The sequence below is a fragment of the Sminthopsis crassicaudata genome, chromosome 4 (genome assembly GCF_048593235.1).
Source record: "Sminthopsis crassicaudata isolate SCR6 chromosome 4, ASM4859323v1, whole genome shotgun sequence".
NCBI lineage: Eukaryota > Metazoa > Chordata > Mammalia > Dasyuromorphia > Dasyuridae > Sminthopsis > Sminthopsis crassicaudata.
In genome coordinates this window covers 123,374,897-123,388,470 of record NC_133620.1, presented here as the reverse complement: position 1 = coordinate 123,388,470, position 13,574 = coordinate 123,374,897, and the positions used below count along the sequence as shown (strand labels likewise).

The 13,574-nt window shown below is 35.6% G+C and overlaps 1 protein-coding gene and 1 long non-coding RNA gene across 9 annotated transcripts in view; one reads left to right on the top strand and one right to left on the bottom strand.

Moving 5' to 3' along the window:
• UNC93A (unc-93 homolog A) overlaps positions 1-9,118 on the bottom strand; it is a 68,975-nt gene extending 59,857 nt beyond the window's left edge. For 3 of the 6 annotated variants that reach the window (XM_074309307.1, XM_074309309.1, XM_074309308.1), the window contains exon 1: positions 8,883-9,117. Coding sequence is in view for 1 of the 6 variants with exons in the window: in XM_074309310.1 (XP_074165411.1) it covers positions 8,883-8,963 (81 nt within the window). In the remaining 5 variants the exon portion in view is untranslated. Of the gene's footprint in view, positions 1-8,882 lie in introns of all 6 variants that reach the window. The other 3 variants (XM_074309311.1, XM_074309312.1, XM_074309310.1) reach the window with 2 other exon arrangements.
• The window catches only part of LOC141565772 (uncharacterized), a 67,394-nt gene that overhangs the window by 14,003 nt on the left and 39,817 nt on the right, over positions 1-13,574 (top strand). The window lies entirely within an intron of this gene.

Genomic DNA, 13,574 nt, shown 5'->3' with positions numbered 1-13,574 from the left:
GTTGAATAAGTTCGGAAGATTCTAATCAATTCTGTCACATCAGAAATTATTCACTAGACTGTTTCTTTGCATACCAGAGTCAAGATATCAAGCTTATATCAATGTAGCCCACATATGGATGGACTTCACTCACTCCACAGTGACTCTGTCTAGATTATAATTGCCTTTTTATATAATAAATATAATAGTCATGAGGTCCACTGTCCACTTTAACAGATTAGAATAGCTTTAATTCTCACAATCACTTCTGTATAAGACACTATGAGTCTAAGTAGATAGATTACATGGGTAGTTTTTTGGATTTCTTTTGGTTAGTTAAATTTTATTTCATTTTTATTTTAAAAGGACATTTTTTCTCCTTCCCACAGATTCCATTTAAAAAGGAGAGTGGAAAGCCCCTGTTAATGTGAAGCAAAACAAATGACCAGATTGACTGAATAGTTATTAATAAGATCATGCTTAGCTTATTCAAGGTCAGAAGTAACTTCTGTTTCTGACCTTACCATCCAATATTAAGTCACTGAACAACAGCTTCTGTCCAACAAAACACATATTCATCTCTTAAGAATGTCCCAGCATGCAATTGTCTGTCTAGGACATGGCTATAACAGAAGACAATGTTTTAGCTTCAGGCTGTTAAGAACTCTTGTTCCAGAATTCTTTGTCCTTATAGTAGCAGTCCTGACCTTTGTTTTATTTGTTTTTCAGAAGATTTTCCTTGTGTTTTTATCTACAGGTCTTAACAGTCAAAGGTAAAGGTGCCTTTTTTATAGCCCATACAAATGATGATATTCTGGATTTCATTTTATTGGGCTCTCTCTCTGAAAAATTAGCATTCTTGCTCAAATGATCACGAATTCAGTAGGCCATTGTGTGTAATCTGTTTCACCAATTTAAATATAATAAATGCTTTTGTAATAACATCTAACTGCCTTCTTCCTGTCAAATCAGTGCTTACCTAGGGGCAACTTCACAATGTCTTTCTGCTGGATTCACAGTTCTCTTGACTATTAGCTTCCAAAGCTTTGTCAGAAAGATAGATGCCTACCTTGATCCTGACATACATTTGGGGATTTAGCATAAGTTGGCTGCAAATTCTCTGTAGTGCCAAGTCACTTTTCTAGACTTTTCAAGCATTCAATATTGTACTATTGAGGGCCTCTTTTTTTTCCAGATCATACAACAATTCCAAAATTGGACTTTTATAATTGTTCCGTGATCTCTATTTCTTCATTTTAATCACCTGACACTGCTGTAATATCCTTGGGGCATATCCTATTGGCAGCTTGAATGATATCCCCCTCCAGAGAGATGAGACATATTTTTCTGAAAAGTATCATTACAACTTGCCACAGTGAAATCTTTCTTCCAACTAGCTTGTGTTAAATACTTGTGCTAGTTACTTGTCTTAGATAACATATTCAGTGAATCCTTTCCTTTGTAAGAGAGTCTTGAATTTTATTTCTATTTCTTCTTTTTTAATATGGGATTTAGAATCTGGTTTCTAAATATTTTTGCCAATTCATATTCCTGGTCATACTAGACCAAGTCACTAATTTAAGGAGCTTAAAGACTAAAAAAGTGGATGTCTGTCTCTTTATAATATTTAATGGGTGTTTAATACCTCTCCAAATCATTCACTACTACTTTCAATGTTTCTTATATTAATTTGTCTCTAGTGCTCATAAACACCTCTAATATTAAAAGTCATTAGTGGAATAAAATTCTAATTAAAATGAGGTATGTTATTTCAAAATTAGGAAACTATGGGTATTAAATGTAACTTAAGATGAGCTTGATAACTATCATCATTATCAAAATATATGATCCTACCATAAAAAAGTCATTAGTAGTATTTCCATTTCCACTTCATACCAATGCTGTAAAGATTTAATATCCATACAATCAATTTTTAAACATCAAAATGATCAGCAACTTGGATCATATTTGTGAAACTAGTCACATTATCATTACCTTTATCTATGATTCACTTTTAGAATATTTCACTTTGATGTATTTTAAATTAAGTATAGTCAACTCAAACTCTGTTTACCATTTGGGAAAAAAATGACCTCTGAAATTATAGAGAGGAAAGGAGTGATTTGTGGGTTCTTTGAAGTATGTGGGCAATCAGCATCATATAAAATGTCATTTAAACAGTTTGGATTCTTACTTCTTGAGGAATTGTGGCTGGAAAGTAAGTGAATATCTTCAGAGAATTGGAAAGGCCAAATGTAAGATCCCAACTACAAAGAAACAAGCGGTGCAAAGACTGACTCCACTATAACTGTGCAAATTATTAGTTGTGTGGCCTATTAGGATCATAAGATTTAGAGCAAAAAGAGAACTTTAGCCAAACACCTTTATTTTACTGATAACAGACTAAAACCCAAAGATGTCACACAACTCACTAAATATTACTTGGGTGTTAAGTAACAGATCCAGGATTGAAAGTAACATTCACTGATCTCAAATTCACTGTTATTTCTACTATATTATACAGTCTTCATCTTTCTTTCCTCAGACTATTTTCTTTTCCTTTCCTTAATCAGGGAATAGGCAAGACTCTCCATGTATGAGTTATTTATATAACTACCAGGGAGACAATGCTTCTTTTGCAAAGAGGTAGAGAATAACTCTAAGATTTTCACTCAAAAGGGTTTCCACAATTCTTTATGAGCCCTCATAATAGCAAGAATTTGGGTTCAATGGTGTCTTTTGGACAGGGCGCTGTCCATGGTAGCTAAGATTTGTACAGCACTGTTTAACTCTTCCAGTCAGCAAAATATTTGCTAATTAGCATCTCTGGGCTATAAGATTAATCTGTACCTGAATAAAAATCCCCTCTAAAACATATTTTGCTTGAAGACCTTTAGTAATAAGAACTCCTTTATCTTCTAAAGTAGGCTTTTCTTGTTTGGGATGACTCCAGCCTCCCTAGATTGGTGATGGTCTCCTTAAACACTATTTCAGGAATGCCTGAGCCATACAGCACTATCTCTTCTCTGGCTACTTCTATTCCAATTACTTTGCTTAATCAGTCATACCTTTCAGTTCCCTTATCTTTTTTTTCCCCTAAAGCAATTGGGGTTAAGTGACTTGCCCAGGCTCACTCAGCTAAGAAGTGTTAAGTGTCTGAGACTAGATTTGAACTCAAATCTTCCTGACTTCAGGGCTGATGCTTTACATCCATTGCATCACCTAGATGCCCCATGCTTCCTTATCTCTTTACCACTCTTCAGTTTTGTTACCATGAACTATAATAATCTCAACAATGCATTTCTGGGTGAAATGTGTCACTCCTATGGCCACATATATCATCCATGTGTCCTCCAAGATCAAAGTGCTCTTTCCTGAATATCACTTTCCTATCTGTGTTGTTTTGCCCAAAAAAAGGCAAGTTCTTTGAAAGCAGGAACTATATTTGCATTCCATTAATTTAAAATAGTCCTTGAAGTAAGTTCTTAATAAATTGGTTCTTTTGGTCATTCATTCAATTGTTCATTAAAGAGTTTTTCCTTACATCATTCCCAAAATTTGCCTCTTTGCAACTTTTCACCATTGTTCCCAGTTCTGATATCTAAGATGAAGTAGAACAAGTTGAATTCTTCTTCCATGTGACAGTAATTCTTTAGATACTTGATGACAGATATGTTTCCCCCTATGTTCCCTCTTCCCCAGGCTAATTGTCCTCATTTTTTCAACTGATTCTTAAATGACATGAACTCAGGTCCTGACTGTTGCTCTCTAGATGCTGTCCATTAAAGACTATCATATTCACAGAGCTGGACACAGTGCTGCTCTTGCTTCAACCCAAGCTGACAATGTTTTTAATCTTCTATATCACTTTTGATTCATATTTGAACTTGAAATTCCCTAAGTTTATAAGCATTCTTATAACCCCCTAAATTTACAAGTTCAAATAGACTTTTGAGATTATCAAGTACAATTCCCTCCTTTTTTACATAAAGAAACTGGGGACCAGAGAGGTCAAGACACTTGCCCAAAATTACTGACTTATGTATAGGAGAGCTATGATTTCAATACAAGTCTTGTGATTCCCAATACTCTAAAGAGTTCTCTCTATTTACCTTCCTTATTTTGAAAACATAGATGTTAAAAAGGCTACTTCACTTTCTCTTTTCTGCTACAGACTTCCATCTTAACTCTCAAATGAAATTCAAACTCCTTCATCCTAACTTATTATAAGTGAGACTTTTCTGAGGCTACATATAGCAGAAAGCTCTTGGGTGAATAATTGAGTGATATATATATATATATATATATATATATATATATATATATATGTATGTATGTATAATTCTCTCTAATTATTATTACTCTTTCCCCATAACTTTTGTATGTATTTGGTATTCATTCTGATTTGGTATTATTCTGCTAGATGATACAGCAGACAGAGTACTGGACCTGAAGTTAAAAAAAGATCTGAATTCAAATCCAGCTTCAGATACTTACTAATTATATTATTCTGTGTAGTTCATTTAATTTATGTCTTATTTTCCTCATCTATAAAGTGGGAATTATAACAGCACCTCAGGATCATTGTGAAGATCAAATGAAATGTTTGTAAAGTACTTAGCAAGGATTTAAAGTGTATTGTTGGGGCAGCTAGTTGATATAGTGGATAGAGCACCAGCCCTGAAATCAGGAGGACCTGAATTCCAATCCGGTCTCAGACACTTAACACTTCTTTGCTGTGTAATCACAGGCAAGCCACTTAACTCCAATTGCCTCAGCAAAATAAATAAATAAAAATAAATAAAGTATATTGTTATTGTTGTTTACATGCTTTCTACTTCAGTGGAATGTATGCTCCTTGAAAGCAGGAAGTATTTTTGTCATTATATCCTTAGCATCTTTACATATAGTTGCTACTTAATAAATGTTTTTTGATTAGTTGATTGGACAATATTAGATGGACAGGGAAATGCTATCCTAGATTTATTTAGGACATAACTTGATTTTTTTTTCATTTTCCCCCTATGATATTGACTCAATGTAGGTCCTATAGAAAATAAAATCTGAACGAATTATTTGATTCAATAACTTATGGCAGACGGTGGTACATCCTGCATTTCTATATGTTCTTTATATAGAATTAAAGAAAAAGCAAAAGGTTGGAAATTGGTGGACAAAAAATTGTATCATTAAAGGTAATGTAGCTCTGTTCTTTGGACTATACCCACAGATGTTTGCCCATGGAGCAGGGAAGATTCAGGAAGCTGCTTGTTGGTAGACAGCTTTTTCTACCCAGTGAGTCTACCCAGACTCACATAGACTTGAACTTGACTTGGGGTCAGACTATCCAGAATGTCACTGATGCTTATCTTAGAAGAGATGAGGAGAAAGAAGACTTTGCAATCATGAAATGCAAGAGAAATAAGAAATCACTATCAGCAAGGGGCATCCATATAAAGTCATTCCTCTGAAAGTAGCAAATAGGTCACCTTTCTAGATTCAAAAATAATCTTTTTTAGTCACAGCTTCAATCACATGAGTATGTGGGGATAAGGCAGAAGCCTCTGATAATAAATGTCCTGTAGCAAAAGAGGCAGGGCCTAGTTCACACCCATTTATATTCTATAATCCACTCCCCAGTTCAGCCTAGTAGGTGGACCTATACATCATTGGAGACTCCTGATTAGTCTCCATGTATTCTGGAATCCAAATGTTTCATGGAAAAGATAACTGACTGGGGGGAGATCCAAGTTAGCAGAGTGGTAAGAGACAGTGAGACAAACTTATCACAAAATTCTTCTAAATAGATCTTGATAAAGCACCCTTTCTACCTTGACCTATTGATAGTAGCAACAAGTATTTCAGGAACAGTCTGATGAAGTGTATAAATGGCAGATAACATGGTGCTTCCTATCCTTCTATGTAATTATGGTGTATTTATAACAGGGTTCTTAATCCAAGGTCTATGAACCTTTATTTTTAAAAAACCTTTGGACAATTGTATTTCAGTATAATTGGTTTCCTTGAAAATTCTATATATTTTTACTTTATGAATTTAAAAACATGATTCTGACCGCCAAAGGTGTCCCTTACACACAAAAAAAGGATAAAGAATTCCTGATCAAAAAGAACAATTTTCTATGCATGTTATTCCCTCCTCTCAATGTGCCTCCATTATGCTCAGGAGAATTTAAACTTCTTTAAGCCACGGAGTGTTCTTTTTGGTTATGGTTCATAGTGTTTTGAGAAGCAGATAGGATAAAGAGCAGATCTCAGAGGAGCCAGAACTCAAAGGACTTAATTAAAATCCTACATCTAACAAAGACTGATTGTATGACTCTAAGCAAGTCACAACTTCTAAGTGTTTTGGATTACCGGCTAGAACAGGTGCAGAGAAGCTGGTGGTCTTCCTAGTTAGAGGTAGATTCCCCCACCTGTAGTTCAGTTAGACTGAATATCTTGAAACTAGAAACCATTGCGGTGTTTTGGGGGGTGAGAGGAAAGAGTGAGTTGGCCTTTCTTTGTATCCCCAGCACTTACAGATGGGATTTTGATTGTTACCTCCAAGAAAAACCTCCTCTCTCTCCAGCCCCAAATCCACAGGAATCCTCAATCACAAACTGACAGGTGCAGGTCTGCATGGTCTATAATTCCATCATCCATCAAGTCTAGACATACCATAGAAATCAACCAGCAAGAAAGTAGGTAGCACTAACAGGATGTAGACTAGAACATTGAATCATAAACTTCAATAAATCTTTCCCCCAACATAACACCTGCATACTAGCCTTCTTTTTTATCTTTTGGATGAACTGATAATGAAGTCAGGCTAATCATAATATCGTTACTATACATTAATACCTCTCTAAATGGACTTTTCTGTATTCATTCTGGGTAACCCCATGAGCAGTTTCATCAAGGTTTTAGGACATCCCCATGTTAGCAAACTCCTCCTATAATGTCAAAATTTGCATATCTTCTGATTAAGTCAGTGCCATTTTACTTCATAAAAATTCCTGAATTGCTTTGCTGGGCTCTTGATTCCTTCAGGGAGGTTGGCCCACCAAGTGTGTAAATGTCATCAAAACACCTTTGCTTGTGTTGGAGTCTTGAGTCTGAATTCTTTCAGAGATGATACCATGGCCCATACCTGATACCTCAACACTTATGGACAGTGCTTGAAGGCACATAGCAGATGCTTAAGATGCAGATTTTTCTGGCAAGATTTGAAATTATTCTCTTCTTGGCTGAACTGAGATTTTATCCTGTTTCCTGGAAGCCCCATTTACTCTTGCATACTCTTTTGTGTTATCTGGGATCTGACTGACTCAGATTGAAGGTAAAACAAACCTTGAGGGTATTCCCCTCCTATATTCATTTATTTATTTAGAATTTTTTTGGACTAGGTGAAAGAGCTTCTTTGCTTCAATTGCTACCTAGTCTTAATCATGATACTGGTGCAGCCTCAGTCAAACTGAGACCTGTTGAAGACCTTAACTTAAAAAGGACAAGATCTCTCATTTCACCCAGGGTCATTTCTAATTCTCTTGATCTATATCTTGGATGACTCTGGAGGGAAAAGAGAGGCAAGTGATCTTGCACAGCCCTCCCTCACTTAAATCCAACTCACTTACACATTATGCCATCTTCTTCCTAATGTCATGGTCCTCTTCAAGAATGAAGGACAAATAACAACAACTCTTTTGTGCACCCTAATCTGCATTGCTTCTCCCATTTCTGTTCTGGAGCTTGCTTAGATAATAAAAGTCTGCTATGTCTCTTTTGTATAAGAAACCTACCTTGTACTAGGCTTTTAATGCCTTGACAAGCATTTGGTGGAAGGGAGACAAAGTGGCCAAGAATAAACTGCTACCTTTTGTTCTAGGGGAAAGTTACTTAATAATAATAATAATAGCAAGGAACTATTCATGCTAGTTCTTTTTTTGCATTGGCTTCTAGGTGATGATCTAGATGATGAAGGCATTGTGCTTTATGAGTGAAGCACAATTGCAGGAGCTCAAAAGAAATGTGAAATGCACAAATTTACAGAGATTTCCACTCCAAATATTCATGTGGGCTATTTGTACGCAATGTGTGATAAAGTTTTCTGAGCTTATATTGGTGATTGGTCACAGTCAGACATTGTACCTTGACTCCAAATTAGTGCTGTCATCCAGATCCTCCTCAAAAATGAAGAGCAATAACAATAACAACCTTCCCCAATCAATCTATTTCCAAAGCCTGATAAATTTATCTATAAAATTTCATTCAAACCTATGCCTTTCCATTTCTACTGTTAACATTTTTACTTCAGCTAAGATCCTTAGGACCCTTGCCCTGAACTAATCAATGTTTCCCAGTCTTCTTGATTGCAATCTCTTCCCTCTACAATTAACTCTCCGCAAAAATAATCATACATAAATGATCCTATCATCCCCCTACCCAAAACATCTTTAATGACTTAATAAAACTTCTGACTTTAATAGAATTGCTATGAGCTTATTCTAATATAGCTTGCCTTTATTCCTGAACCCTACCCCCTGCCATTTGATGCTTTACATGTAGTAATCTTTTAGTCGTTTCCTAGTTTGGACCCTGTTTTGCAGTCATGAATTCTAAAAGTAATCACTATCATTTCACAGATTTCCCTTTTACATATTTTACATAGTTTTACAAAGACAAGCAAAAGAGGATTTTTTTAGTCTATATTCTTTAGTTTTTCAGAATACTCTCTTATGGTCCCAAATTCTTACAATACATTCCACCGGGGCAATTAATTCAGCAAACTAGGCAGAATGTACAATCACTGATTTGGAGTCTACAGAGAACTTAGAAATCATCTACCCCAGCCCAACTACCTTTGAAAGATGAAGAAACAAACCTAGAAAGATACAGGCACTTACCGAGGTCATAAAGTCAAATGACAAGCAAATTCTTCTAGCCCATAGGATCATAGATGTTGAGTAGCAACCTGTCCTAGACATTATCTATTCCAATTCTCATTTTGTAGGTGAGGAGCCAGGGACCTAGAGAGGTCTAGGCACTTGCCCAGATTCACACAGGAACTAAGTAAAGCCAGATTTTTAGTTCAGGCAGCAATTTTCTGGTAAATGTTTGACAACCAGTAGTCCAGGGATGAGGGAATGTACTGATGACATACTTTTTAAGTGTAATCTGCATTTATTAGCATTTTCTCTGTTGCTTTTTAAAATCTAGACAATCAACAATAAAACAATAAATCAAGCCCTAATTTCTAGGGTTTGCCAATTTCTGGGATATAAATATTCACACTGAAAACTTAACAATTGGCTCTTTTAAGCTGGTAAGAGCTGGCTTCAGCATACCCCTTAATTGAGATCACTTTCAATTTTGCCATGCTTTCTCCATGACTCATATTGTTGAGTCTTTAGCAACAGATAGAGATATTATTACTAATCACTGACATTTTGGGAAAATCCTGGAAAACTGAATAAAACTTCTTTAACTCATTTGGAGTTGTGTTCAAGTGTTTTATCAAGTCTAGAATTAAGGAAAATTCTAATGGGATTCAAATTTTCAATGGAAGAGCTGTCAAAGAGAACACAGGTAAGCAATGGAAGAATAGTGGTATCTGGGTGGTCAGCCTGTAAATTGCTTCAGCCAGGAAGACCTGAGTTCAAACAGTGCCTGACTAGGTGACCCTGAACAAATCATTTAACTTCTCAGTTTCTTCATCTGTGAAATGAACAATACTATTTTCTAGGGAATTTGTGAGTAGAAAACTAATATGTGGAAAGTGCTGTATAAATGCTAGCTATTGTTACAATGTTTGATGAAAGAGTTTTTGAATCTTTTTTGCATGATAAAGGGACAATTGCATAAGCCAAATGCTTAGTCTTAATTATTATATGGGGCAGACTCTCCACTATTCTCTACTAATTATCTTTCTATATAGAGATCATATTGTTTACCTTCCATGTGCCAGTTTGATAAATCTCACTACTTTAGATTGGTAGTCAAGTAATTTGTATGTCAGAGGCAGCAATAGCTTGTCTTAAATGAGGCTTTTAAAGTTCAAAATGATAACTTTATCTCTTATTTTTCTCCTTTTTTATTATAGCTTTTTATATACAAAACATATACATGGGTAATTTTTCAACACTGACCCTTGCAAAAACTTCTGTTTCAACTTTTCCCCTCCTTCTCTCCATCCCTTCTCCTAGATGGCAGGTAGCCCCATACATGTTAAATATGTTAAAGTATATGTTAAATATAACATGTGTATACATATTTATACTGTTATCTTGTTGCACAAGAAAAATTGGATTTAGAAAGAAGGTAAAAATAACCTAAGAAGAAAAAACAAAAATGCAAGCAAACAGTAACAGAAAGAGTGGAAATGTTATGTTGTGGTCCATACTCATTTTCCAGTGTTCTTTCTCTGGGTGTAGCTGGTTCTGTTCATTACAGATCAATTGGAATTGATTTGGATCATTCTTTAATTGTTGAAGAGGGCCACGTCCATCAGAATTGATCATCATGTAGTCTTGTTGTTGAAGTGTATAATGATCTCCTGGTTCTGCTCATTTCACTCAGCATCAGTTCATGTAAGGCTCTCCAGGCCTTTCTGAAATCATCCTGCTGTTCATTTCTTACAGAACAATAATATTCCATAACATTCATATACCACAATTTATTCAGCCATTCTCCAATTAATGGACATCCATTCAATTTCTAGTTTGTGGCCACTACGAAAAGGGCTGCCACAAACATTTTTGCACATCTGGGTCCCTTTCCTTTCTTTATTATCTCTTTGTGATAGAAGCCCAGTAGTAATACTGCTGGATCAAAGGATATGCACAGTTTGATAACTTTTTGAGTATATTTCCAAATTGCTCTCCAAAATGGTTGCATCCATTCACAACTCCACCAACAATGCATCAGTTATGACTTAGTCTCAACTCCCCACTCCCAACATTTCTTGTTTTGACTCTTTACATATATATAATATGAACAATGTGGGGCAACAGAAAAAGTGGCAGGAAAAAAAAATCTACTTGGAAACTTCCTTAAAACTCTGGAAAGGCAGCATGTAGATGCATTAATTATTCAGAAAGGGAAAGGGATAGGTGATTTGAATAAGCTAGAATTTGTATTGCACCTACTAAGTGTCAAGCAATATGCTAAGGATTTTATTTTTATTTGAGCCTCAAAGCAATCCTGAGAGGTAAATGCTATTGTTATCCTCATTTTACAGACGGGAAAACTGTTGCACAGAGTGGTTAAGTGCCTTATTCAAAGTCACACAGCTAGTAAATATCTAAGTTTTGATTTGATTTGAGTGCATTACCCAACTACCTAGATTGGCTGCCCACCATGTATCACACTAACTTGGGAGACATCTTAGTTCCTTTCTGGTACATATGTGGTTTCTCTTCCAAAAGGATTGCTGTATCCTGAATAGCAACTGGAAGACAATTTATAAATATGCTACTCTTTAATCTCCATGGCCAATAATTTTAATCAGCAGTGCTAAACACCTGAAACACAATATTGCCTGGTTTTGAATTTTAGCTAGTAGATAATAGAGCCAGTCAATAAACATTTACATTTTCTACTATGTGTCTGGTATTGTGCTAAGTACAAAGAAAGATAAAATGTTGTCCCTGCTTACAAGGAGCTCATAGTCTAATGGAAAAGAAATGGCAAGCAGATATAGATATAGATATAGATATAGATATAGATATAGATATAGATATAGATATAGATATAGATATAGATATAGATATAGATATAGATATAGATATAGATATAGATAAACATACATGCAAACCAAATTAGGATAATGAACGGAAGGGAAGGTACTAGAATGAACAGTGAATCAAGAAAGTTTCCTATAGAATGTGAAATTTTAGCTGGGACTTTGAAGATAGTGACAAACGCAGGAGCCAGACATAAGACGCGAAAGGATTCTTGGTGATAGTAGGTGATAGTTGACAGATACAGTGAGACATGTGAGTAGAGAGCACATGCATAACGGACATCACAAGTAATATGGAAGAGGTGGCAGATAGAAGTGGTGGTATAAACTATAGGAAGACTAGAATAGTAAGTAGTATGGTAAGAGGTAGCCAAATTACTAAGGACTTAGGATGCTAAATAGAATGTTATATTTGATCCTGGAGGGGATAGACAGCTTTAATAAACTGGAAATTATTAAGTAGTGTAGTGACATAATCAGACTTGTGCTTTAAGAAACTCATTTTGACAGCTGAGTGGAAGTTAAACTACAATGGAAAGAAATGAGGCAGGGCATTAGTCACCAGGCTATTAATAGTAGTCCAGGAATGAGGTGATGAGGATCTGTACCAGTTGTAACAGTTTTTGAGAAGGAAAAGAGGAATACTACAAAAACTGATAGGATTTGGCAACAGACCAGATAGGGGATGGTGTGAGACAGTGAGAGAGAAGTCAAAGCTGAACCTACTTTGGAACACTATGTAGTACCACCACTATTAATAAGGTAATTCAAAAATAATAAGAGAGATGGGAAGAGAGGAAAGTTTCAGGGAAAAAATGAATGAATTTAATCTTGTATATGTTAAAATGTGCAAGGAAATTAAAAGGAAACAAAAACTTATTGTACATAGTCTTCTCCAGAAATTCACACACAAAAGGGAAGAAAGATATGAGATGATAATGGGTGGGCATAAATGGCTTACGTGAGAGTTTGGAGGGGATAGGAGAGATATTAGAAGGTTTGTAGGCAGTAGGGAATCAGCCAACAGATAAGGAGAGATTGAAGATAATTGAAAGTATGAGGGGATAGAAAAGGCATTCTGCCAGAGAAGAGGAAATGTTATGACATCACTTGTGTATATAGAGACTTTTACCTTAACAAATAAATGAACCACTTCATCGTGTGAGACAAGATAAAAGAGGTAAATGGCAAAAACATTTGGGAGAAATTCACTGAAGTTAAGTATAGGTGAAGAGGAACAAATATAATATGAAATATCACTCAAATTTTTGCAAACCTGAATTCTGTGACTTTTGAATGCCCCATTCCCCATGCAGAAACTTCTCTATCCTTAACACACATACACATACACACACACACACATATAGAACACAGCTACTCAATACATTTTGGCCTCAGGACTTATTGAATGAAACAAGTGAAAGGGAAAAGGTTGAGTATTTTTATGTGGAGTAGTCCACTTCTAATCATCTCCCCAAATATGGCCCAATTTCCCCGCTTATTTCCTTGTAGAAAAAAAATATTCTGAACCACTCCATACTGGTGGATAATAAAAAAAAAAAAAAAAAAAAAAAAAAAAAGGAATAACAGAATGGGAGCAGATGAGTCCAGGACCTCAGTTCTGGATCTTGGACTATATCAAGGGCAAGTTCAGTAAGACAAAGCAGTAGTCTTCCACCAACTCACCAGCCTTACAGAAGTTGCAACAGTGGTCAAATTTCTCTGCTGTAGGATCGGACTCCCCTACACAGTGCCACTCTATGCTGTTCCAATCCCTGCTCTATAAAGTCTGTTGCCACAGAAGTTTGTAGCCACCAGAGCTCGTAGTACTATTCCCATTACTTTATGGAAGTTT